This window comes from Dryobates pubescens, chromosome 12 (genome assembly GCF_014839835.1).
Source record: "Dryobates pubescens isolate bDryPub1 chromosome 12, bDryPub1.pri, whole genome shotgun sequence".
In the NCBI taxonomy this organism is placed as follows: Eukaryota; Metazoa; Chordata; class Aves; order Piciformes; family Picidae; genus Dryobates; species Dryobates pubescens.
Window position 1 is genome coordinate 33,717,171 of NC_071623.1, and position 26,330 is coordinate 33,743,500.

At 46.1% G+C, this 26,330-nt stretch overlaps 1 protein-coding gene across 3 annotated transcripts; it reads right to left on the minus strand.

Annotated features, from left to right (window-relative positions):
• On the minus strand, positions 1 to 26,330 carry VGLL3 (vestigial like family member 3). 3 transcript variants are annotated; one of them, XM_054166083.1, is made up of 4 exons: positions 26,037 to 26,330; positions 16,316 to 16,568; positions 9,584 to 10,084; positions 1 to 1,108 (listed from the first exon to the last, which is right to left on the minus strand). In XM_054166083.1, exons 1-4 carry the CDS (start codon positions 26,139 to 26,141, stop codon positions 1,065 to 1,067), a joined length of 903 nt encoding a protein of 300 aa, XP_054022058.1. In that variant the 5' UTR covers positions 26,142 to 26,330; the 3' UTR covers positions 1 to 1,064. The 3 variants fall into 3 exon arrangements, with proteins under 3 accessions (XP_054022058.1, XP_054022057.1, XP_054022059.1); XM_054166082.1 differs by having other exon boundaries at positions 16,316 to 16,571; XM_054166084.1 differs by lacking the exon at positions 26,037 to 26,330 and adding an exon at positions 25,791 to 25,843 and having other exon boundaries at positions 16,316 to 16,571.

Consider the following 26,330-nt stretch of genomic DNA (forward strand, 5'->3'; position numbering starts at 1 on the left):
CAGAAGTCACCACTCCGGAAATGGCTTCGCTGAAAGCCCTGCCTCATGAGTTAAAACACACTGATATTTATGAGCACTGTGTGGGCCCCAAACAACACCCATAGGGGATGGTGTTTAATAGCTTCAATGGGTCGTTGATCAGGCCCAGGCTCACATTTGATCTGAAGCTCTGATAGTAGTTGGTCAGTTTAGAGAGAATGGATGCCCTGAAAACGCAGGTTCTGTAAACACCAAACTTTCCTCAGTGCTAAAGGTGTTTGCAGGCTTCTGATTAGCGGCACAGGAACAAAACCACCTTCAGAAGCAACACAACAAAAACACCCTGACTACAATCGAACATCAGGAAAGATATGTCATCGAAGCTTCAGGTGTGGGTTGTACTTGATTAAGCTAGAGTCAAAGGACAGAGCCATCAAAATCTAGTACTGTGGAAAGAAGCAAGGTTTAGACCTGTGGAAAGAAAGGAAAGGTGGACATCTGAGGTAACACACAGAAAAACCAAAATGCACAAACACATCACAGACATCTAAAAATAGCATTTTATACATTTTTTGCCAGTGCTTCTCTGAGAGCAAGTTCTTTAAACAGAACTTTACAATTTTACAATTTTTTTAAAAAAAATACGTCATCCTAAAATAACTCAGCAATCCTTACCCAAACTTTCTGTATTGCTACAAAAATAGATGCACAAAGAGCTACAAAATACCGTACTCCTGAAAGGAGGCGCACTGTAACCGAGGGAGAGTCTTTCCTGACAAGTGAGATCGTTCATACAAATATCAAGCTGAACAAAACAGAACACTGTTAAAGGAGCAGAAAGGACTTAGGTTGCCCAGCTGCAGCAGGCTCAGATGAGGAGAGAAAGAAAAGGTAGGGCTTTGTTTTTTCCAACACTGTGGGACCCAGAAATGGCCTTATAAACAAAAGGCTCAACAGCAAAACCAGAACGGTTGGCTCTTCATCTTCACGCGTGTCCTTTGCCCGTTGCAGAAGGAGGCAATGACTCTTTTATCACCTGCCCAGCTGCTGCCTCCAGCTCTAGCTGGTCTTAATTTATCTGAACTTCAGAACCAAGAAGTTTCCTTGCTCTTGTCCTGATGCTGTAGACCTACATTGCAGAAAAGAAAAGAAAAGACAAATTAAAATCTTACACTACACTTTCCTCTTCCTCCTCCAGCAACTGATACAAGGCCAGAGAGGCTTTGAAGAAAAGCCCACAGCTTACCAGCCTAGGGGACTAGTGAGCAATAGCACTACTGCTCTGAGTAGTTTTGGCTCTTGGCTGAGGGGTTTTTGAGGCTATGAGGGATAAGCTTAAACCACACTTAAGTTTTAGACTGGCTCAAGCAGTTCAGGAAAGCTGATAAAATCCTGTGTGTGCTTCCTTGTTTTGACCTCATTTGGAGCATGGAATAGTGTGATGATCATCCAGTAGAAAACAATATTTCTTGCTGGTAGAGGCCAGCAACAGATGCTATTGCTTTTAGGAAAGGGCTGGTGATACTTTAGGGTCTTGCAGTATCTACAGCATCTCACCTTACAGAGCAGAGAGGGAAAACGTTCCTGCAGCATGTAAGAAACCCAAGTAATTTCACCTACAGCGTCAGATTTTCATCCAAGGACAACTGGTGCTTCCACATGGGAAAAATTAATGATTTTCAACTTGCATTTGTTATGAGTTCCTCTAGCATTTTCCTTTATAAAAAGCAAGGACTGTCTAATAAATGTGGTGCTGTGTTGTGGCTTTAGCATTATAGACTTGGAATCTGGGTTGTAATATGAGATTTCTCTACTCGAGAGGGACTCAATCTTTGCTGGATTTACACCCAACAGGGCGTATACCTCAAACCCGGACAATAGAGGGGGAGGTGTGGATGAAATTTCCCAAAGTAGATACATTCCTGCTCATTCTTAGGGAAAGACATGAGGAGAGAGGGCCAAGCCAGTATTTTCAGACACAGTAAGGCGCTTTGGACTCACCGGTTCAAAGCCTGCCCCTTGAGCCTCTGAGCTAATTGAATCACAGGTCATGAAATGAAAGCACACTTGGGGAGCAGGCAGCCCGACACACACACTGAACCCGCTCCAGAGGGACATCTGCTGTCTGCCTGGTGCCCAGGTAGAGGATGTCACAGGAAAACTTCCCACCCCTGTGGGGCCTTCAGATAATTACCTGCCCCTGGTTCTGTCAGGTGGGGAGTGGTGATGTAGAACAGGAGGCTCACAATCAATTAAGAGAGGTTTCAGTGCCTTGGGACAACTGGTAAAGGGATCAGGAGCTCAGCCTGTGCTCTCCTTCACACCTCTAACATCAGCAATGGATGAGGGAATGTATAGGAAGAGCCCACAGTCAATCCATGGCTCCGGGATGGTGCCATTGATGGGCTTTGGGTTTTCCAATCACAGCTTGGTGTGCAGGGCTCCAGAGCTGTGAGGAGCAAATGGCTTGCACTTGTCCCAGAGAGGGACACGGAATCTGGAGCAGGAGATGGCAGGGCTCAGTGACAGGGCTTTAAATGAGGTTTGAAGCAGGAAGGGGTTAATAATCTCATGTCTGCCTGTGAGACACAGTAAGGGATGGACTACTAGCAACTAGACAAGGGGAGAGCAACCAATGTCATTTATCTGGACCTGAGCAAAGCCTTTGACACTGTCCAGCACCACATCCTGGCCTCCAAGCTAGTGCAGGATGGGTTTGATGGATGGTCTTGGTAGACAAAGAACTGGCTTGATGGCTGCACCCAAAGAGTGGCTGGCAGCCTTGAAGAAAAGGATTCAGTGGTGCTGGTGGATGAGAAGTTCAACATGAGCCAGCAGAGAGCACTTGCATCCCAGAATGCCAATCAGATCCTGGGCTGAATCAAGAGAAGTGTGGCCAGCAGGCTGAGGGAAGTGATTCTCCCCCTCTGCTCAGCTCTGCTGAGACCCCACCCGGAGCACTGTGTGCGGCTCTGGAGCCCCTATTACAAGAAAGATCTGGAGGTGCTGGAAGGTGTCCAGAGAAGGGCCACGAGGATGAGCAGAGGGCTGGGGCTCCTCTCCTTTGAGGACAGACTGAGGGAGTTGGGGGTGTTCAGTTTGGAGAAGAGAAAGCTCAGAGGAGAGCTTATTGTGGCCTTTCAGTATCTGAAGGGGGCTACAAGAAAGCTGGGGAGGGACTCTTTAGGGTGTCAGGTAGTGATAGGACTGGGGGGAATGGATCCAAGCTAGAGGAGGGTAGATTTAGATCAGAAGTTAGGAAGAAGTTCTTCCCCATGAGGGTGATGAGACACTGGCACAGGTTGCCCAGGGAGGTGGTGGAAGCCTCATCCCTGGAGGTTTTTAAGGCCAGGCTGGCTGTGGCACTGAGCAACCTGCTCTTGTGGAACGTGTCCCCGTCCATGGCAGTGGGGCTGGAGCAAGATGATCCTTAAGGTCCCTTCCAACCCTGACAGTTCTGTGATTCCCACTACAAAATCATCCACATTCTCTGCTCTGTGTCACACTATTTGTTGCCCTGCTACATAATGTACCAAGACCAATGCATCAGCTACCCAATCTGCTAAAAATGTAGGGCAAATTTCACCACTGCTGTAAGTAGGTGCACTTCCAGGCCTCAGTGATGTAGCATTTGAAGCTCCGTGTTCACTTAGCATTTAATCAGTGAAAAATGACAGACCCATGTGTGAAGCAGGGATCTCTCACTTCCATATCTGATCACACAGTGAAACACAAAGGAAGACTCTCATGTTTTCAGAAAGCCTAACAGGCCTGAGGGCTTCAGATCTGATCTGATCACTACATCCTTGTTTTAAGAGCAGAAACAGTTGAATATTTAATGATGATCAATGTCATTTCCAAGCTGAGCTACAAAGCAATGGGTTAAGAGTGATAACAGATGACAGCATATGGCTCTGTTCCACACATGGCTCTATTCATATGAAGATTCCTAAGCAGTGTCCAGACACTTCTGTGTCCAGCAGTGAACAGACAGGAAAAGCAGAGCATACAGGTATAGCATGCCAAATCCCTTTCAGTGGCATTCTGCTGCTACATTTCACATGCAATTGCACCAGTTTCTTTACACTGGAAAAACTAGGACGTGCCTCAACTAAAACATGCCTATAAAATCACCTTCAGAGGCTCTTCATTCGCTGAAGATGACAGACAGAAAGAAAAGAAACCACACAGAAAAACACACACACAAAAACCAACAACAAAACCCACCACAACTCTCCCCCACCTCCATAACCAGAGAAGACTGCAGAAGTGTTTCAGAGTGTAAGAGGTGTTTAGGGTCACCAGTGGAGCACTAAAGGCTACCTGAGGTTATGGAAACAAATGAAAAGAGAAACAGGTTACATGGCTCCTAAGTGCCTTAAAACAATTTTAAACACACGCTTGTTTAAGAGAATGTCCACCTGATAGGAGCAACTAGTGCAAGGGGAAGAACCAGCTGAACAGCTGTCTTTCTGGTTAGATGTCTTTGCAACAAATAGAAGTGACCATAACAACAAGGTTTAAGGTATAGCTATTAAGGTATAGCTATTCTGCCCAGGCAGCTAAGAGGGCCAATGGCATCCTGGCCTGCATCAGGAACAGTGTGGCCAGCAGGAGCAGGGAGGTCATTCTGCCCCTGTACACTGCACTGGTTAGGCCGCACCTCGAGTACTGTGTCCAGTTCTGGGCCCCTCAGTTTAGGAAGGATGTTGACTTGCTGGAACGAGTCCAGAGAAGAGCAACAAAGTTGGTGAGGGGTTTGGAACATAAGCCCTACGAGGAGAGGCTGAGGGAGCTGGGGTTGCTTAGCCTGGAGAAGAGGAGACTCAGGGGTGACCTTATTACTCTCTACAACTACCTGAAGGGAGGTTGTAGACAGACAGATGTTGGTCTCTTCTCCCAGGCAAGCAGTACCAGAACAAGAGGACACAGTCTCAGGCTGCGCCAGGGGAGGTTCAGGCTGGATGTTAGAAAAAAGTTCTATACAGAAAGAGTGATTGCCCATTGGAATGGGCTGCCTGGGGAGGTGGTGGAGTCGCCATCACTGGAGGTTTTTAGGAGAAGACTTGACAGGGTGCTTGGTGCTGTGGGTTAGTTGCTTGGGCGGTGTTGGATTGGATGGGTTGGACGCGATGATCTTGAAGGTCTCTTCCAACCTGGTTTATTCTATGTATTCTATGTATTCTATGTATTCTATCTAGAGCCAGAGAAAAAACTAGAGCTGCTTTAGTTACAGAACTGAATGTGGAACACTTTCCGTACCTTTTCTTCATAACAACCCCATCTCCTTCATGGCAAAGCTATCTGAAGTTCTAATGCATCATCATCCAAGTGCAATCCTGCTACTAAGCTAGAACTTTCACTTGCAGCCTTCTGCAAGAACATCTTCCTCTTAGCAAGGACTTCCTTGCTTGTGTAGCACAAGTCAGTACTGCCATGCCAGCACAACTCTTCATCTCTGGGATACCAATGTTACAGCTAACTGCCACACACGCAGAGTGCAGGTTCCAAACAAGTGAGTGAGTTTCAGCAAACTCATGGGCTGCATGTGAACAGGTAACTCTACAGAAGGCAGAAGAGCAACCACTACAATTCCATATTCAACCTGATACACTGATGCACAGGCATTTCCACAAGTGGACTTCCCACAGTTAGCCAGGACAATTAGAGGATGTTGATTAACTTACCTAAATATAATGGATCTCTATGTACACAACTCTGAATGATAAAGGATGTGCACCTCAAATTTAAGATAGATTCACTGCCCTCAGATATGCCACAATACTACTCTGTTTTTAGTGTGCTGAGACCACAGAAAGCCTCCTCCAGCACATCCGTCCAGCAGCAGGGCAAGATACCCTCCTAGGCATAGCAGGGCATGTTGCTCTGCTCTCCTGCCACAGGGCTGCTCACAGACCTGGCAAGCTGTCAGCATAGCACCTGAAGCGCCCGGTGACAGGGCAGCCTCCACTCTGCTCCAGGGGAAAACACTAATGGCTGGAACTGTCAGCTTCACTGCAAGAGAGCAATTCCCCTCCTCACCCCTCTGGTCATAAGTGCTCAACTTGGCCTGTACACCCTGAACATAAACCCCAGGATTTAACCCCGGCACCGTGGGATCGTGGCTGCAGCAATGCCCTCTGTGCACATGACACAAAGGCAGTCTTTGCTGTCAGAGGCTGAACTCGCACTGCTTGACATCAGCAAGGCAGGGAGTTGTGGCCTAAAGCACAAATGTGCTGTGCTTGGATCGATGTGTTTATATCAATGCTTGATGCAAAACATACTTTTATGTAGAGCATTATGGCTTTGGAAGGACATTGCATACCATCAGCCACAAACATAGCTGGTTTTTAATAGACTTTGATGCAGACTAACATTTTCTTTAATCCCACTTGTACCAATAAAGAAGCTTTTAAAAGGGTTAATTTGCAGCACACAATGTGAGGATTAAGGCACATTTAATAAGAATCAGGTAGCTAAATCCCCCTTCATCCTCTAAACTGGGACCATGTAAGTTCCAACAGATGTGCAGGACGGCTCAGTGCATTGTCAGCTCTCAGAACAGTGACGTGCTGATGCCATACACAATCTGTTCTGAAACACACATTCCAAGATGACACTGTGCAGGCAAGGGCAATACTCTCTTAGCCTCTGAAGCCATGAGCATCATCCATTCATGAGATCAAGTATTTGCTTTAGCATGGGAGAGATGCAACAATGTAGCTGGAAGGGGGTAAGATTACAGCCGGGCTGCGCTGATCCCTGCACCATCCTTCCCTGTAATGCAGCGTGAGGAATCCTGCAAATGGCTCTGTAATCGCATGTGACAGGAGCACAAGAAACATGACCCACGGTAAGGGGGAAGAGGGCAAGGGAATCATTGGGGTAGCTGAACAGCGCTGAAAAGCAATGTTTAAACGCATACCAAATGAGCTTTTTTATATAAATCATCTGAAGCTCGTGGAATATGATATATTGACAGCTCCTGAGGCTGATGAGTTTTATTCTCCAGGGCCATATGACCAAAGACTTCCAGAACTGAAGCTTTCTTGCCACCGTGGCCTTACTCTACTCTGTAGGAGCCACTTCTATCCCACAGAAAGCCTGCACACTCTTCCAAGCCCTTCAGGGTTCAGCCTCTCTGCTGAGATTGTCTTCTCACATTAGAGTTAAATGTAATGACATTGTGTGATGAGGAGACTTATCCATTATAAGGCTCCCATGGATCAGATACAGAGTAAGAAAAGCTTCACCTCTGCTGATGAGTGCTGGAGTGTGACTCAGTGCTGTGCTTTAGCAGGCCACCCCTCTTCCTGGCAGCACATCACACCTTCCCTGGGATTTGACGTGCCCACGAAACACTGGGGCAAGTCAAGTTCCCTCTTCTCACCATGGTCACTCCTTAAATGTTTGTCACCAAAGCATTTGTCTCAAATGTACAAGTTGCAGGCAAGGTTGAAAAGGGAGTTCAGAGCCTTCCTGCCCCTCCCAGCAAGCCCCTGCTCGGAGAGCACAGGAGAGATGAGCGTGTATGGTAAGGAGGCAGATATTTGTGATATCACAGGCTAGCACTATGTGCTGTGTTTTGTTGCCTGTTCCCTTGTCTCCAAAGCCTTATGAGCCAAACTGTGGATGCCTGATAAGTTTTGCTGCTGTGTTTCAGTTCATGGCTATTTTAAGCAGTCAAAACCATGAGATGTTGGTCTGCTGAGATCCTCCATTCCTGCATACCAGACACACATTTTTCCTCTTTCTTTTCCCCAACAGGAACTCATGTACTAAAACCCACACATTAGGCATGGGTCAAAAATTAACAGTACAGGCCTTTTCCACTCCCTCCCATGCTAAGTAAGCAACTATACGACACAGAAGTTGCTATTGAGCCCTGTCAAATGCAGGTCCTGTAAATTAGCATCCAATTGTTCCCCTCTGGAGGGATTTTCAAAAGGAGGCAGCAGCATCAAGGAGAGATGATATTAGTACTGGAAGGCAGTGCTGGAAGCCACAGTCCTTTTTGAGGTACTGTGCTCTTACAGAAAAGAGGAAAAGCACCTGCTTTATTGGACATACAACTACTCAGAAAGTACCAGTAAGCAAACCAACTTGCTCAGCACTGAAACTACTCCCAATGTAAGCTGGATTTAAACTTCACTCAGGTAGTGGTTTCCCCTGACTAGCAATCCCTTACACAGTTCTTTGCTCCATTCCCGACAGGCAAGCAAAATACCAGAGCCCTGGAGCTGGACTGCTGGGGCCAGCAGGCCCCGGGGGCTCACTCCCCTCTACTGCTGGCAGTGACCATCAGAAGACAGCTCACTTGCCTTATGGAATTTGTCACAAAGGTAAAACTCAAGATCCCAGTCTTGTCAGATTATCATTTTATACCCTGAAGCATAAAATGTAATTCCTTTCATATCACTGGCATGTCTGGAAGTGTTGTTAATAGATTAAAAGAGCGCTGACTGTCAAGAATCCTGTTAAGCTTCTCCTTGGTTTCTGGAGGCAGCAAGTAGCCTTGTACTTCGGAGAGACTATTGGCTCCCGGTGGCTATTCAGGGAAGAGAGAGAGATTTGTATTTGGTCAGCTCAATAATAACTGGGTTGGGGTTCACAACACTTCCTATTTACAAAATAGCATTCTTTTTCTCCACCAGTTCTTTGTTGCCCTGCACACTAATCGAAGCAAGAAAGTGCTTCTCACACATTGAATCAGTTAGCAAGAGATGCCAAGAAGACAGACAGACACTTTAAGGAAAAGGGAGCAGAGATTCAAACTTACTGTTTCCTTAATGAATAACCTAACATGTTTAAGAAGTACTGACCTGCAAGAATTGCTGCTGGTGAGATAAATACCAAGCAGAAAAAGACCTCAGCAGTGCATATGAGCTCGAGGATGGAAACTGTTAGCTACCCATCACCTGTTTACAAGCAACCATGAACAGTGAGGGCCGTTAGACTGCTCCTAACCCTGAGGTGAGTGCCTGCCAGGCAAAGCTTGCAGATGCAGACACAGTTCATGGAAGCTGTTCTATAGCTAAGGACTCTACAGTAAAATTAATCCAATTCACAGACCTCTGCCTATATCCTATAGAAAGAAGTCTAGTTTGATGGCAACACAATCCAACCACCATTTCTATTCTTTATGTGACACCTGGACACAACACAGGAAGGAAATGCTGATCTGTTCCAATTCAGATGAGTAAGATGTACTCATGTAGTCATGTAATGACAAGTTCAGTCCTCCTTTGGGCTATATTTTGGTGAATGACATATGAACTGGCTGAACAAGCTGCAAGCCTCCACATAGAAGTTTAACCATTTCCCACAAGATTTAACCAACCAGACCAAAAAAAAGTGCACCATGTCACAACTCATTTGGCTTGAATGGGACCAAGGCAGACAAAGGTCTCTCAGCAAATGGCAGTGAGAGCTGAATATTTCACAGCTCGTCTACTCTGACAGCAATTTTGGGAGGAATTCCCACCTAGAAATACTTGGAGAATGCTCTAAGAACAAGTCCAGCTTCGAGTGCAGGGAGCCCACTTCCTTGCTCAAATTCCTCCTGCCAAGACAAGTCACGGACACAATTGAACCATCTTACCTGTGTCAAACCCAAAACTTGGCACAATGTCCACTGTTCCATGAAAGGCTCCAGCCCATGCTGAGGTAGCGCTGGTGACAGCAGCGGGATCTGTCTTTGTCACATCACACTGAGGAGCAGGAATCCTGGCCGTGCGGACTGAAGGCATCAGCAGGGACCCATAGCGCGGGTCACGGTGCGAGCTGGGATGGTGATGGTGCATGTGTGGATGAGGGTGATGGCGATGCATGTACACATCATGCATGTGTGCATATGAAGGGCTCACCTGAGATGCTAAAGGATAATGCCAGGATTCAGATGCAGCAGGGGGAGGAGGTGGGACAGTCTGATGAAGACCATGTCCTGGCCAGCTGCTGGGATCTGGTGTTGGGAAGGTGCCTGGTGCAGTAACAGGGAAATCAGGGTGTACTCCACTTAAGCATGGTGGAGGGGGAGGCTGATAAGAGCTGGTCCAAAATGAAGTTGGAAAACTGCTCCTTTGGCTTGAAATTGTTGAGCTTTCTGGCAGAGAGGAGAGAAATAAAGTATAACTAAAGCTGCACAGCAAATGTAATGACAATTATTTTCTGCTCTGAAACTTGTGACCCTGAACTCAAGCTCTCTCAACAGTTACAGAATCACAGGACAGTTGAAGCAGAAGGGGATCTTGTGAGATCACCTAGTCCAAGTCAGTCCACAGACCCTCTGGGCAACCTGCTCCAGGATTTAGTCACCCTTGAAGTTTTGTGGTTTGTTTTCCTTTAATAAGGAAAATAAAAAAAGAAAGAAGGTTTTCTGACATTCAGATGGAATCTCCTGAGTTCCAGTTTGTGCCTATGGCCTCTTATCCTGAAAGCAAGCACTGCTGAGGAGAGCTCCCCCATCTTCACTCCTTGTTATTAGGTGTTTACTGATATTGATAAGATCCTCCCCAAGAAGACTTTTCTTCTTAAGGCTGAAGAGTCACAGCTCTCCCAGGATCCTGGAACAGGAACAACAAGGAAAGGCTAACACTGAGCGGACCAGAACAGGTAATTTAGACAGACAGCTGTTGTGCCTGCCAATGCTCTTGAAGGCAGAACCAGGTCACACTGCAGAACAGGAAACACAGATCATAGCTAATACATCTTTGTGTTAGTTCCTTACAGAACGTATCATGTTGCCCTGTACCCCATAGGATCAAACAAGCAGACACAACTACAGAATCAGAATCATAGAATTGCTTTGGTTAGAAAAGACCTCTGAGGTCAGTGAGCCCAAATGTTGACCTAACTACACAACTGAAATAACTTTCAGTCAGAAAAAAAGAATGGTCTTACAATTAAGTCTCAGCTTATATTTAAATGGATTCAAATACCTCTACAGCAGTGTGCCCAGGTGGCCAAGAAGGCCAGTGGCATCCTGGCCTGCATCGGGAACAGAGTGGCCAGCAGAAGTGCCCTCTACTTGGCACTGGTCAGGCCACACCTTGAGTCCTGTGTCCAGTTCTGGGCCCCTCAGTTTAGGAAAGACGTTGAGTTGCTGGAAGGTGTCCAGAGAAGGGCAACAAAGCTGGGGAGGGGTCTGCAGCACAGCCCTGTGAGGAGAGGCTGAGGGAGCTGGGGTTGCTTAGCCTGGAGAAGAGGAGGCTCAGGGGAGACCTTCTTGCTCTCTCCAGCTCCCTGAAGGGAGGTTGTAGCCAGGTGGGGGTTGGTCTCTTCTCCCAGGCAAGCAGCACCAGAACAAGAGGACACAGTCTCAAGCTGTGCCAGGGGAGGTTTAGGCTGGATGTTAGAAAGAAGTTCTTTCCAGAAAGAGAGATTGGCCACTGGAATGTGCTGCCATCCCTGGAGGTGTTTAAAAAGAGCCTGGATGAGGCACTTAGTGCAATGGTTTAGTTGATCAGGTGGTGCTGGGTGATAGGTTGGACTCAATGATCTCTGAGGTCTTTTCCAGCCTGGTTCAACCTGTATATTTGTGCTTTCTGTATATATAATATGAAATCACATTCTAAAAATTACTCTTCTGAAGAGGCTGTTAGTGTTTTTCATGTGTAGGGAAGTATTGGCTCATGTTTGAAAGGACTGTTTCATGCAGTATGTCTCAGGTCTAATAAGGTTTTTTTGGTCAAAGAGGGAAACATAAAACTACAGGAATTCCCCTCTGAGGAAAGAGCAGTCATAAAAATAGCCTACGGAGAAATAAAGCCAGGACAGTTTAATATTTGATGAGACAAGGAATCCTCTGTTCCTCATATTTGTGTGTTGTTGTTTTTAATGACCCTTTGCTTTGCTTTGTTTAACAAGCAACTGGAATGAGACCTGGGTGAAGACACCACTGAGAATGAACAGATTCTTCAAATGCTCCTCCTGCCTCTGGACTTTGCTTACACAAGAATGTTTCAGAAACAAAATCTGTGGATGTTTTCTGCGTCACTAGGACGCTCGTGTATGTGGTTTTAAGAGCCACCAAGATCCCAGATTTTTCCCCACACACATCAGTTTGCTATGATTTAGGCAGTTCATTGAGTCTGACTAATTTCTGGTATTGGAAATAATATTTGCAAAGGCACTATGGACAAACGTGGAGAACCTCTCTTTGTGCCAAACTGCTCCAGAGGCTGCCAGCTTATCTAACAAATTGCTCTCCAACACGACTCTCTTCAAAAGGTTGGGGTTTTTTTAGCTACTATTGTAATTCATGCTAGAAGGAGCTTCAAGCCCTATCACAGTAGCCTCAGCACCCCTACAAAATTGCTATTGGTCCTCGTTTGTAAATTGTTCCTTGTTACAAGGGATTAGGCTGAGCTGGAGAGTGTGCATGGCTTACACTGTTAGCAGCAGGGCTGACAAGAAAAAAACAAACCCAAGCTTCTTCACATCCAGTCTGTTGTTCCCCCCAGTGCTCCACAAGAAGCACAGCTTGGCAGCACATCGCCAGCATTTTGGAAAATTAACCCCTGTAACTCAGAGTCTGTGGAAACTATCTGGCTGCTACCTGCATGGAAGAGCCCCAAATCCAAACCACCTCACTTCAAAAACGCGCAGAACAACGCCAAGTGTCTGCAAGATAACTTTAATGCCAGGAGAGAGTTCTTTAAAGCACTGGATTTGCCAGTGCGAGTTCACCTCACGCTGCTCGTCGGCTTGGCTTTACCAATCACACGGGAGGCTAAGCCTCAGGAAACGTTTGGTCTTCTCCATCTTGACATTCATGCACGTTTTACAAAGCCATCCCCGCTGTCAGAAACTGTCCTGAGAAACCACTGCATGTAACTGCAGAGGCAAACCTCACTGACAAAGGGCAAGTCGTCTAACTGGAGATACAGGGTCCAGCCACATCATATGCACAGGCAAGAAACCTTCATCCACCCTGAGTTCTCCCAGAGGATGCTACAAAGAATTAAGGGTGTGACAACCTTATCAATGAGAACCATATCTGTGTTGAACACACAACCACAGACCACCACACACCGCCGTGGAGGACCTCACTTCTTTCCTACCTTTAAAGCAGTGAGCACAACCAGTAATAATCTTTACAGATACCAACATACAGATATCTGGCCTCTAAAGGACACCACTATGGAGAAATGGTTGTTTCAGCACTGTCTTTGAGAAAGGAAAGGGAAATAAAATAGCCTCCATGGGCTTTCAAGAGTGGGCAGGGAGGTATTTTAACAAAACTTGTCTGCCAAGATGCCACAGTCATCACAATTGCCTGCTCTCAGTAGAGGGAGGCCAGGAGATGGCAACATCTCAGATACTACAAAGTGGTGACTAATGCAAATGTTCATTGTGGCTGGCCAGCACGCTGACAACGTGCCAAAGTATCTGTGCTGTACAGAAGGCAATGCATGGACTCTTCTCTAGTACAACATTACTTATCAGGTAAGGCAGGAAGAGAAAACCCCACACCAGACCCCAACACTTTCAGCTAGGAAAAACACATCGATAGAAACCCCATTAAGGCAACATTAGTTTGAAGATATTACTAGTTCCGTTACTAGTTCCATTAGCCTTTAACTGCATGTTCAAAGCCCATGTTACCAGAGCCTATTGTAGAAAAACATTTTATAAAAAGTCAGTTTTGAAGCTAATTTTAGCCTAGACTGATCAATACTTTCAACACACTTGCCCTTTTCAGGACATGAGGTTCTATTTTCTAGATATACACAACATTTATATATATATATATATAATATACTCAAAATCCTTGAAACAAAAGACATCCCCCTTAATTTGGTCTTGCATCAGGACACACACAAAAACCCAACACCAGGAAGCATTGCCAGTGCCCCCTGCCAGGTAAACGAACAATGGCACAGTGAGCTGAGCAGTCAGGCCATGGCCACAGCGTCCATTCAAGTCTGCACCTTCCAAAACACAAAAGCTGTTGTTTTGGCTTCATTTATCTTTGAGTAATTTATTGACAAAAATGGTGACTGTCCATGAAGGTTGTTGATAAAAGATCTTCAAGTTAATGACACATTCATTTCTTTAGGCAATGGGATGTAGAGTCACATCCATTTGCTGTAGCTGTGCATCTTTGACAGCTGCACACAAAGCAGAGGAGGGAGGCCTTCGCCTCATGCCAGCCCTACATTTTTCAAGCAGGCATGTTTCAGAAACTCATTTGGGCCTGATAAAACTCTTGTCCTCTTCTCTGGAGAAGCATGTACCCTCAGCTTTCCCAGCATCCACTGTTCAGAACCAAACACCCCTGCCCAGCAGCCTTCCTAGGGATTTCATACTGTTTCAGCAGGTGCAGCTACAGCAGAGGGCATATCCCCTTACTTTATTACTGGAAGGCTTTCAGGACATGCAGATCTCCATCACTGACTGATAACATGGGGCACACGGGGTCAGGAGGCAGCATGGCTAAAGGACCCTTTTGCCAGCCCACCCTGCTCCCTGCAGAGCCCTTTGGGGAAGGCTGTGCAACCACAGGGAGAGCCAGGAAAAAAGCAACAGGCATGTCTGAGGCCAAAGAGAAGACACACAGCCCCTTCCATGATATGTCTCCAAACCCAGAGAAAAGGGCTTGTATTAGGCATGGGGTCTCTGGGGACTGCCTTGATCCCATCTCTAAAACACTTATAGCCTGTCTGGGCCATTTATGAATGCTCCAGTCTCCTTTTTAGTAAGCATGGATTCAATCCTGCTCTCCATCAAGTCAACAGAAAATTTCCCATTAACATTACTGGTCCCAGCTCAAGCCATAAATTCCTCTAGCTCCCCAGCCACTTGTGCTGACCTTTGCTTAAACTTCCTTGTGTTCATAACCAGCTTTCTGAAAAGCAAGTCCTTCTGTGCTGTTTTCCTCTCCACAGCAGTCTCCAAAAATCCTGTCTCTCCTTATTTGTGACATTCATCAATTCACTCTCACCTCAGCATTGCTGATTGTCAACACCATCACTTCTACAGGGATCTTCGAGGTCTCTCTCACTCAGTACGATGCAAGATCATTGCTCACAATACTTCCTGTGCCTTGCTAGTCCATATAAGGATGTGATCAGAAATAATGCCACTGTGGGCTTAAAAAACTACCCAGAGTGACACACTCAGTAACATGGAAGTAGTGTCTTACCAGCACACTTTCTCCAGTTTTGAAGTATCAGTCAAGATCTGCTCTTTGTTGTGTTGATCATGCTTCTATGTATAGCCAGAGGTAAGTGCTTTGGCAGTGTGTGAGTACCTCACCATACTGACCATGTTCCTGCTCCCTGCTTGAAAGCAGAGCAATGTCATCCCCACCTCACACGTGGGCAGCCAGTACTGATGGCTTTATCTGTCTCGTGAGAAGCCCGCAATGTACTGAGCCACATGATTGCAGCCACATGGACTAGGGCTTGCACCTGAGCCTGCTCCAGCCTCTGCTGGCTCTTCTCAACCTGGAAAGCAGCCACAGACAAATCTTAATGGCCTGGCAAAGTCATCTGAGAAGGCTGCGTGGGTCTTCTAGGGTCCAAGGCCAACATCCCAAACAGCTTTGCTCCTGCCTCATGGGCCAAGTTTCACGCTTAGAACTTAAAAATAAGCCTACAACACTGCAGCAGATGTTTGTGAAGCCATGTGAGCTCTGCCCACTTCTTTCTGGCCTCAGCAGAGCCATGGGCTATGGCAAGAAAGGAGATGCCTCCTTCTCCTGGGGTTGCTTAGCCTGGTGAAGAGGAGACTCAGGGGTGACCTTGTTGATCTTTACAACTACCTTAAGGGAGGTTGTAGACAGGCAGAGGTTGGTCTCTTCTCCCAGGCAGCCAGCACCAGAACAAGAGGACACAGTCTCAGACTGCACCAGGGGAGGTTTAGGTTGGATGTGAGGAAGAAGTTCTATACAGGGAGAGTGATTGCCCATTGGGATGTGCTGCCTGGGGAGGTGGTGGAGTCACCATCACTGGAGGTGTTCAGGAGGAGACTTGATAGGGTGCTTGGTGCCATGGGTTAGTTGGTTGGGTGGTGTTGGATGATAGGTTGGACACGATGATCTTGAAGGTCTCTTCCAACCTATTCTATTCTATTCTATTCTATTCTATTCTATTCTATTCTATTCTATTCTATTCTATTCTATTCTATTCTATTCTATTCTATTCTTCCACACCTTTGGTGCCTCTTTCCCACTTCAGATCTTTCAAGCCCTAGAAGCTCCTCAGCCCTTTCAAATCTGGGGGGATTTTTCCACCTCCAGAGAGGAGCAAAATCTCAGCTGCAACACAGATCAACCATGACACAGATCAAGTAAGCCATACCACAGAGAGCAAGTTACTCCTTCTCTTACCTCTCCACAGAGGACTTAGCCCTGCCTTGCTCTTGGTAAGGGCAGTTTCTGGATTGAAGCTACTGGCTTGGCTCAAAGCTCTTGAGAAGTGTTCATCCACTACTGAACCAATGTCTCCCTGGAAGTAAGTGAAAAGAACGCAGCGAGAGTTAAGGTACTCCATCTCAGCAGGCTGCTCTTTCTCATCCTCTTCTTGCTTGCCGGAAAGAGTCACTTCCAGAGACTCCTGCATCTTGTTGTATACAGCTAACTTCTTCTGGGATCAAAAACAAAACAAACAAGAGATGCATCACTGATGGCATTCAGTACAAGCTCAACATCTGCTTTCCTTAAAGAAAAAAACCTTAATATACTGGATATTCCTTTCATAATTACAGTTGGAAGACAGGGATGCTTTGCACCGGCATTTTACAGAGACATTGCCAGTGCCACTTAGGAGCTTTCACTCCTCACACGCAGATGGACCACTTCTCAGGCACACTTCACAGTCACAGTTCATTGGCAATTGCTTTCACACAACACCTTCGACAGAAAACAGACTCTAGCAATCTGCTCCTGACTCCCACCTGGAAAGGATATTCCTGTCAGCAAAAGCCACAGAGGTCGAGTTCAAGCCTGCAGAAAGGTGGCCAGACACACAACCTCGGCAGCTCACCCATTTAGCTGGACGCACACCAGGGTTTGCCTACAGCGCTCCCCCAGTCAGGACTACACAGCCTTCTAGACTCCCCACATCTATTCACTGTGGAAAGAGTACAGACAGGAGGATTCCACGCTTCCTGGGAGGTTTTTCACTGTATTGTGTAAGCAGGTATTCTCACTCACTGTGATTTTTACCATAGGAAAGCTATACCCCTAGGGTGGCAAGTAGGGTTTGGGAGGGGAGAGGGGTGGTGTTGTTAATGTTAATTCAGTGTTCTTTTGGGGTTGAGGTGTGTTGTTCCCCTCTGCCTTCCCCTCCTCCCCCTCCCCCCATTTTTCACCTTTTTCTTTTTTAAACATCAGCTTCTAGGAGTGGGGAAAAAAGGGCAAAGATTCAAGTCACAAAGAATCAAACACGTGGCCAGGGGGAAGAGGGGAGACTGACAAGTCTGCAAACATGTGCAACAAAACCTCCCCCCCAAACCAAAAGCGCAGAGAGGCATACACAGAGCAAAAGCCGCACAAGCCAGCTGGGAATGACTACTTCAGAATCTTCTCTCTCAAACCAAACCTAAATGTCAAAATAAATGTGTGTGAAGATGCAATTTGCATGGAACATATTTTTCAGATGTTCCACTCTACAGCTGTTTGCACAGAAGAACCCTCCCCACAAGAGTCAGGCTGCAGGAATCGCACCCTTCAGCTCGTTAGCCCTTTCCACAGCTGACTTTGCACACTAGGAGCCTTGGGAGCCCCAAAACAGCGACAACACACACCTGGAAGTTTTTCATATCTTTTCTATAGAATTAGTTTGACATATATTTTATGGTTTGCCTGGCAGCACTTTAGTGCCATCACAATCTTTTGAAGTTTATGGCTTGCTTTCCCTTTTTCCAAAGTCGTTCTGAAGAGAAAAGAAAGCGAAGAGGAGAGAAGCAGCCTACAAACTTCCACTTCTATCATTTATCCAATCAATAGGCTTTAGGATTTAGAAACAATCAAAAGCCACTTTTCAGTCTCGTGCACCCTTGCTGTATTTACATGGGGTGCTTTCTAAAGTCATGCAAGGAGGCACATATTCCCTCGTGATGAGAAATACATACTCTGAATAGTTAAAAAAAGAGTTGTAAGAAAACCTATTGACAAGAGGAACTAAAACCTGCTACAATAAAAGCTCATTGAAATGAAGCAATGTGCCTGACATCACAGTAGGTTAACTGTTCAATGTAGGACTGCTCAGCAACGCCTTTAATTCTGACACTGTTACACAAACCAGAGATCTAAGTAGTTTTATTTTACAGTTTGGGATATCCAGACAATAATCTGGAATCCAAGTAAATCTGTGCTTCAAGAAGTAAATTATACTGTGTCTATGCTTAATACAACATCATTTCCTTAGATATGTGGTTTTATCCCAAATACTATACCAAAATATATCAAGAACAAAACTGTGGTATTTATTTACAACACAACAACACAACCAAACAAAGAGCCCCACGAAGGTGGACACTGCAGATGAAACCAGCTCTACTACACAATCATCACTGCAAGGAAACACAGTCTGAGGCTCTGAAATTAGTTGTTGCAAGTGCAGAGTTTTGGGTGACCTGTGCTTTTTTGGTAAATGCTTTGTACCTGGAAAAAAACCCACAACTAAATAGTCCCCTAATATTGGCTAGTGGATTACTTACTGAGGTATTACTCATAGTGAGCTCCATAATCACTGACTGATGAGACATTCGTTTAGACAGAAATGGTTATAACTAAATTGTGCATGCAGGAGATATAGGCATCAGAAATCTGTAACATATCTCAGTGACTCTTCAAGGTGCATCATAACCCAGCTCTGCCTAAAAACAGCAGAGAAGTGGTTGAGAAAGGTGGTTTTGTCATTTTTTGGTTGGGTTGGGTTTTGGTTTTATGTGAAACCAAGTATGAAAGAGATCCTTTCTCCAAGTCTAAGTAGATATTGATATCTGCTGTCTCAGGTGTAGTGCATATGCCAGACCTTGAGTACATGCAATGCATTTAAAAATTGACTTCTGTCACCACAGGCACACTATTTGTTTTTATACAGAGTATGCAAATACTTGCAGAAGAATGCAATTATATACAGAAACACATCATTTAACATCGCCCCTGGCTTGACTTGGTTATCAGGAAGGAAGTATTTCAGTGTTCCTATATAGAGATTGGAGCTCAGGAAATTAAAACTTATCTCCAGAGCTGCTTCTCTGTGCAGGAATGTTCCCTCTCCCCCAGACTAAGAATCAAATTCATTTTCCACTTCAACTCTCTTCCCTCCCCTCTAGTCCATGGACAGTCATTACAAGATATCCTGAGCATGTGTTGTGGGCTTTTGTAAAGCAAGTCTGACTGTAATGTAAAAATCCCACCACCAAAACGCTGGTAGTATTGATGGACAATACACCCCCAGTCTGGACTGGAGTCACTGACAGTGGACAGCGGTGCTTTGCAGTGAGTGTGTTGCACAGGATGCCAGCTCTACATTAAAAGATTTTCAAAACTGCATGAAGCCTAAATTTGTATTCAAGAAGGCAAGTATCAGACTCTTTAAGTAGGAGACTACATCCTCTCCCTTGTATGCTTGCTTTAATGATGCTTTTTCCCCTGCTAGCCCTGTTTTTAACCCTTCCTGAACACAAATTCGGTCTTCCTGGGTGTCACCTTAACAGCAATCTTGCCATAGCAATTCTGACTCCTCTTGTCTGAGTGGGAAACTGTGCCAGATCGTCAGCTGCTGGGGGAATAGAACAAACACAAACTGATTGGGTTGCTGATAACTAACTTGGGCTAGCCCAGTTTCACTTGTACTTTATCCACATGAGCAGTGCTGGCACATACTTGAACAGCAAATGGTATGTGCAGCATCTTTACAGAGAGTCTTTTCTGACCAAACAAAATGTCATTTCTGCCCCACATTCAGGCTGGGGGTGGTCAGCCTGAAGAGGAGGCTCCGGGAAGACCTAGTAACAGCCTTCCAGTGCCTGAAGGGAGACTACAAGAAGGATGGAGAGAAACTGTTTACAAAGGCCTGTGGTGATAGGACAAGGGGCAATGGCTTCAAACTGGAGAAGAGCAGGTTTAGATTGGATGCTAGGAACAGGTTCTTTACTGTGAGGGTGGTGGAACACTGGCACAGGTAGCCCATGGAGGTGGCTGGGGCCCCATCCCTGGAGATATTCACCGTGAAGCTCAACAGGACTCTGGGCAGCCTGATCTAGTTGAGGATGCCCCTGCTTACTGCAGGCAGGGTTGGACTACGTGACCTTCAGAGGTCCCTTCCAACCCAGACCATTCTATGATTCTATGATCTCAAATACCTTCACATATTCATGAATTCCACGTCTCCCTTCCTTAAAAGCTAGAGACTGAAATGAAGAACCCTCTGCAAAACAAAACAAGACAAACCCACAGAATCTCTTTTTGGCCATGACCCACAATACAGAATTAAAAATCATCTTAATGTACTGGGAAATGGGGACATGTGATGTCTATGGCACCTGGTGTCAGTTTAGGTAATAAATTCACACTGGAAGGATGAATGTTAAAACCTCTGAGTAAATAATGCTGTATTACATGGACTGAATTCAGCCTACCCCAACATCACTTTCATTCTTACATATATTTTTAAACAGGCTCTTCCAAAGAGAATTTTAACTCTCACTGCAACCTGTCTAGCAAAAGGAGACAACAGGTCAATAGCAATCACTGCTCATGCAGCAATTTTAAAGGGAAGGTTTATGCTGAATAAGATTCCTCCTGTCTTCCTGAGGAAGAATGACCACTTTCAAGACCAAGAAAGCATGTGGTCCAAAATTTCACAAATAAACCCATCTTGAAGATGCCTGCTATTTTCTGACATACCCTATCCAGAACCAAGCAGAATAATTCCCATGCTATGAAATTCTGGCCACATGAAAGCCAATGGCAAAAGTCCAACTGACTTCAAGGGTCCCAGATCTCACCCAGGGTGTCTGGTAAAAATGAGAGAGCATTCCTCTTAGCAAACTGAAAAACATTAACTTCCAGCTGAAACCAGAGAGTAGGCAGCAAAACAGAGAAACAACCAACCACAGCTGAGAAAGGTTTTTAGTCAAATTTGAATCAAAAATTCAAGCCAGCTCTTATCTTACACACAAGCTGGCTGCCTATTCCTACAACTTATTATCTCCATACATGCCATCATACACCATATGGGCCTTTATGTTCTCAGGCATGAAAGTCCAATATGCCTGTGGCCACCTGCTACAAATTTTCCATTATGAGAGAAAGAACAGGAACCAAAAATAAAGGAACAACTACACTGAGGAAACACTATATGACTCTATCCTGAGAAAAAGGCTCTCATTTGACTTCAGCTTCTGAGAAGGAATTTCAGCAACAAACTCGAGGCAAATCACGGACAGTCCTCCATTTGTGGAGCTGTCTGCCAAGCAGGCTCCCACTGATAACACAGAAAGCATTCAAGGAAGAAGACAATTTCAAGCAATCAGAGCATGGAATGATGGGCCTAAAAGTGGAATTTACAACATGCCCTGAAAACATGAAATGCTAACTTCTACCCTTGCTAATGAGCAAGCCAAGAGCAAAGCCACATGCCTGGTTTCAGGGGGAGCTACTGGATAGAGCCTGGACCTTCTACTCTGTGGAGGGAAGTGGTGGAAAAAGAATTAATGACATATCTTTTGCTGTACAACGAAGCAGAGGTGTACCACTCAAGTATAAAGGTCTTTTTTTGATGTAGATGGAAGAATATCAAATAGAATTTGGTCCCAGTCAGACTACAGCGCAAAGCAAGCCGATTTTTTTAAACCAGCAGTGTCTCGTGGGATTACACAAAACAAAACAAAAGACCCCGGCCCAGAGGCCAAGGCTTAAATCCTGTAATGCCAAGAGAAGCCTGTGAAGGTGAGTTATGTAGGTCTGATCCAGTTTCTAGCAAAGTCAGTAGCAGGGCAACCACCAGGCTTCAGAACAAGCCTCGAGAAAGCGTGTACACTAAAAAACATAAGGTGAAGCTGTCTTACACTGTTATCTGCTGTGTAGGCACTGCAGGCCGGCCCATAGTGTAACACAAGCAGCAATCCACACCAGTCCTCAAAGCTGTCTGCGTGTGACACAAAGAACCTGAGCGGAAAACTAAGCCGCAGTGCGTGAATTACGGTTTAGCTACAGACCAAGGACATGTCATGTGTGGCTCATCCCTGCCTGCAGTGTTCTTAGTTTGGAAGAAATAGTTGAGTTAGTGACCTAATCTGCTAATGGAGACGAGCCCTTATCTGGAAAAACTCTGTCCACAGCACTGCCAGCAGTTAAGCCTGACTTGAGCATATCACAACTTTTTATGCAAGACTCGATTTAGCAAGGACAGTGCTGGCTTAGCTTGCTGCATGTACATACTATGCAGAAATTCCACAACTACCATTTACTGTAACTTCTCATTTCAAAGCTCTCAAGTTCAACTGTTAGTGAGACAAGGAGAATCCCACCTTAGCTTCAGCTCTGCAGCTTGATATATATAGGTTGACAGGGCATGGCAAGACCTCACAGCATTTCTTGTGCACAAAGAATAGAATGGGATTTCTCTCCAATTATGTGCTTCCAGGATCTCTTCAAACGAGCACCTCTCTTACACACAGTCCTCACCCAGCCCATAGAAGAGCCAGAAGTTACCACTACAGCTGCATAGCCCCTCAGGAAAGCATACAATGAGGAAAGGTTGAATTTTGCCATTCTGCAGGCCTTTTACACCTGTGGCAGGCAGAGTTCTTTACCAGGAACACATTCTTAACTGTAACACATTCTCTGTCCTTTGGCAAAGGAATATGGAAACCCCAATTTATCTGCAGAATTGGAGCCATACCCTGTTTTCAACAGTTCCTTCTGGCACCATGCAAGCATGTATATATCCATACTCAACTTATTTCCCTCCAGCAAACACCTTGGACTTCAGCAATCTCAAAGATGTAAGGTGCTAAGCCTCCACTGCCATTAACATTCAGTAGGAATTCAGGCTTCAGTCCCATCTAAAAATCCCATCCAAATTAATTTGCCAGTAAATCCTTTGCTGGCTACGGATTGGTGAAAGTTATGCTGCCAGAAAGTCTGCATTGCTGTGCAAGGCAAAAAGGATTTCTGTGCTGATTTTAAGGAAGTGAAAACTACAAATAGAGAAATGTAGGAATAATTTTGGAATGGTGGAACTTTAAAAGGCATGGCCCCCAAATTAAATCACTTCTGCACCATTTGAGAGCATGCTTGCTAGCCCATCACTTAAAAGAATCCAAGGTCTGTTAATTCTTCTTTTTTTCTTTACAAAGGAGAGGTCCACTCCAACCCTTTTAGCTGAGCAGCAGTGCCGCCAGCCACTCATCTGCTGGCACCATACCTGACTTTTGTAAGCAATGCTACTTACACAGCGGAGACCCTTCTGCTGGCCCACGTGTGCAGCACATGACCTACAGAAACGGCATGAGGTTGCTTCTCCAGAGAGACACCACAGCCCAGAACTTCAGCTCATACATCTGCCACAGCAGCTCCAGGCTAAGGAGATTGCTTTGCTCTTTGAAGGATACAAGGCTGATGCCGAAAGCTGGCATAACCAAGTAGATGTTTGTGACAGATTTATTACAAATACCAATGAAGATGCACAAGCTGTAGTTAGAACAACGTATCTACCTCCCCTCACACCCTGAAGGAAAGAAAACCCAACAGAAGCAGAGCACAGTGGAGCTTGCTTTCTCAGCAAACAAAAGTTTCATTTTACTGGGTGCCAAAAGACAACAGAGTAGTACACCACCACCAAACCATGCTTCAGTGCAGTTCTCAGATATTTTCAGAGTGAGCTCCACTTCATCAGCTCCAATGCAGAGCTTTATTTTTAAGCTATCACACTAATTCTTCTCCTTTGCTGTTATTTTTAAACCAGACTCCATTCCGGCAAAGAACATTCTTTAGAATGACTCTCACCCTCGTGAAGATCACAGGAGGCTTTTTACATGTTGAACACATGTGTAAGAGGAAACAAAAACCTGGTAACAGATTTTTCATCCTTTCTCATGCTCTTTAGCAGTCAATTGAATGTCCCAGGCAGGGCACTTGTGAAGAAACAGAGACTCGCAAAGCATCACCCGTTCCCCAAGCAATACCTCTTCCCACTGTGACGACAGAGGCAGGAGCAGTTCATTCTACAGCCACCTTTTCATTATTTAAAAAGCATTGGACTCTCAGAAAACACAGCCAATGCTCTGAAGCTTGCAGCTGCTAGAGTTAGCAAACTCAACAGCCTTAGTTCAGCAACAGCAGCTTGGTTTTCCAGTCTGACATGTGACTAGCCCTTGTCAAGACTCGGCTCCAATGATTTCAGGAAAACCCGGCATGACCAGGATTAACCTAAGTGAATTGTTAATAACACGTTGGATAGCAAGGTTTAACACAGGGGTTGGTGGCAATGGGACAGATTGTGCTGGCCAGAGCTCATGAGCTGTATTGGCCGAACGGAGACAACCATGTTCGTTGCCTTGCGTATCTACCTATCTGTCGTTTCCTAAGTAGCCTAAACCACAAGAACTCAGCTTGCTTAAAATGCAACTTCAGATGACTCTTGCATTCACTAGGGTGCCTCTGGGACACTTCATGCATGGGGCTGCTCTCAGCTGATGGAGAACTTCATGATGCTGTTTAAAAATACAAAGCAATGGCACTTGAGTGTGACAAAGTGGCTGTGTTCTACACTCCAGATCTGGAAGAGGAATACAGACTATCATCTACCGAGTCAAGCACCAAAAAGTTTTCTACCTCTACACAGGCTAGTCAGGGTCAGGTTATTTGGGATTGTTTTTTTATTTGCCCTTCAAATCGTGCAGGCTAACAAATGTGGCTCCACATATTGATCACTAAAGTTCATAACTAAAATTAGCGAGTGGATGGAGGGCTCTGCAAGCTGTGACCTGGGGTACGGAGGAAAGAGTGGCGAAGGCACACTGCAAGAGGCAAAACTCACAGGCTTGCCAGAGCCTGTGACTACAGTGAACAGCGTGAGCAGCCTGGAAAAAGTTTGCTGGGGTGTCACTTCTGCAAAAGCACTCTCTCTCCCAACAGTAAAGAAAAGCAAAACCAAAAAGCCCGTGGCACACGATAGGAATGTTGATGTTTTAGCCCGTATTTGTGTCTCCCAGGCAAACTGATATTAGGGGTCACTTCCCATGCACAGAAAAAACAATCTTCGTGGATAATAATGATAAAACCTTATGGAATGCAGCAACAACCAAAAAATGTATTCTCAGATGAATACATTAGAGCCAAGTCAATATTAGTCTCACTTCACCCACGCACTGCATAGTCTAAAAATGCTGTCAGCCTGATAAGAATTTCCTGATTCATTTTTTCTCTCTTTTTTTTTTTTTTTTTTTTTTTTTTTGGGGGGGGGGGGGGGGTAGGGAGGGTGTGGGGGGGATGGATATCAAAAATTACAGCTGATCACCAAATTCAGCTGGAAACTCGCCGGAGTCCATCTCCCACGAGAGCTGCTGTAGAACAGCATGGCATGCCCTATCCGCGACGAGCAGCGGAGGTTGCGCCCGTGTGAGCGCCCGTGTGAGCGCCCGCGGACCGCACCGCGCCGGAGGGCGGCAAAGCAGGGAGGCTCGTCAAGTAAGGAACGACAGCGAAGAGGGGGAGAAGGGAGAAAGAAATAACTTTCCTCTCTTTCCCACTCCATCCCAGCAAGCCAACACTCACTCCCCAAACAGGAGAATTCGGGGACATAAATCATTTTTCTTTAAATAATAATCATTTTTAAAAGTCTTACCGGGCTTGGCTGCGGAGGGGCCGCTTCAGCAACTCCCCGCTTTTCCAAATCAGGCCGGGGGCTGCATAGCGCATCGCTGGCTGGCCGGGGCGGAGACCTCCGCCAGCAGCGATGCGCTATATGCAGCCTACTAAGCCGGGGCGGGGTGGCTCCCCAAAAACCTCCCTGACCTCTCAGTCCGCCCTATCGCCACGACTTGCGGGGTACCCCGCGCAACACTTCCCTCCCCGCTCACCCGCTGCTCACCTGCGGGCAGCCCGCCGCGGGTACGACCGCGGCGCCGCTCAGATAGCGGGGTGCCCCGCACGCCGCCGAAGCGGGCTGCTGCATGGCCACGTCCGAGCAGCTCATCGCCGCGGCTGCCCAGCGCCGCCACCACCGCCGCCGTCGCCGCCTGCTCCTTCTTCCTTCTCCTCCGCGCAGGGCGGCCGCGGCGGGGCACCGCGCAGCCCCAGCTGCCAGCGCATCTTCGACGGCCGCTGCGCCCCGCGCCCGCACTTATAGCACGGCGGCGGCAGCGCGGGGCGCCCCGGCGGCAGC

Coding starts and splice junctions, on each gene's coding strand:
- VGLL3 (XM_054166082.1), bottom strand. CDS start 26,141: ATGAGCTGCTCGGACGTGGCCATGCAGCAGCCCGCTTCGGCGGCGTGC. Junction 16,572..26,036: donor CCGCGGCGGGCTGCCCGCAG/GTGAGCAGCGGG, acceptor TTTTGATCCCAG/AAGAAGTTAGCTGTATACAA. Junction 10,085..16,315: donor GCTAAGTCCTCTGTGGAGAG/GTAAGAGAAGGA, acceptor CCTCTCTGCCAG/AAAGCTCAACAATTTCAAGC.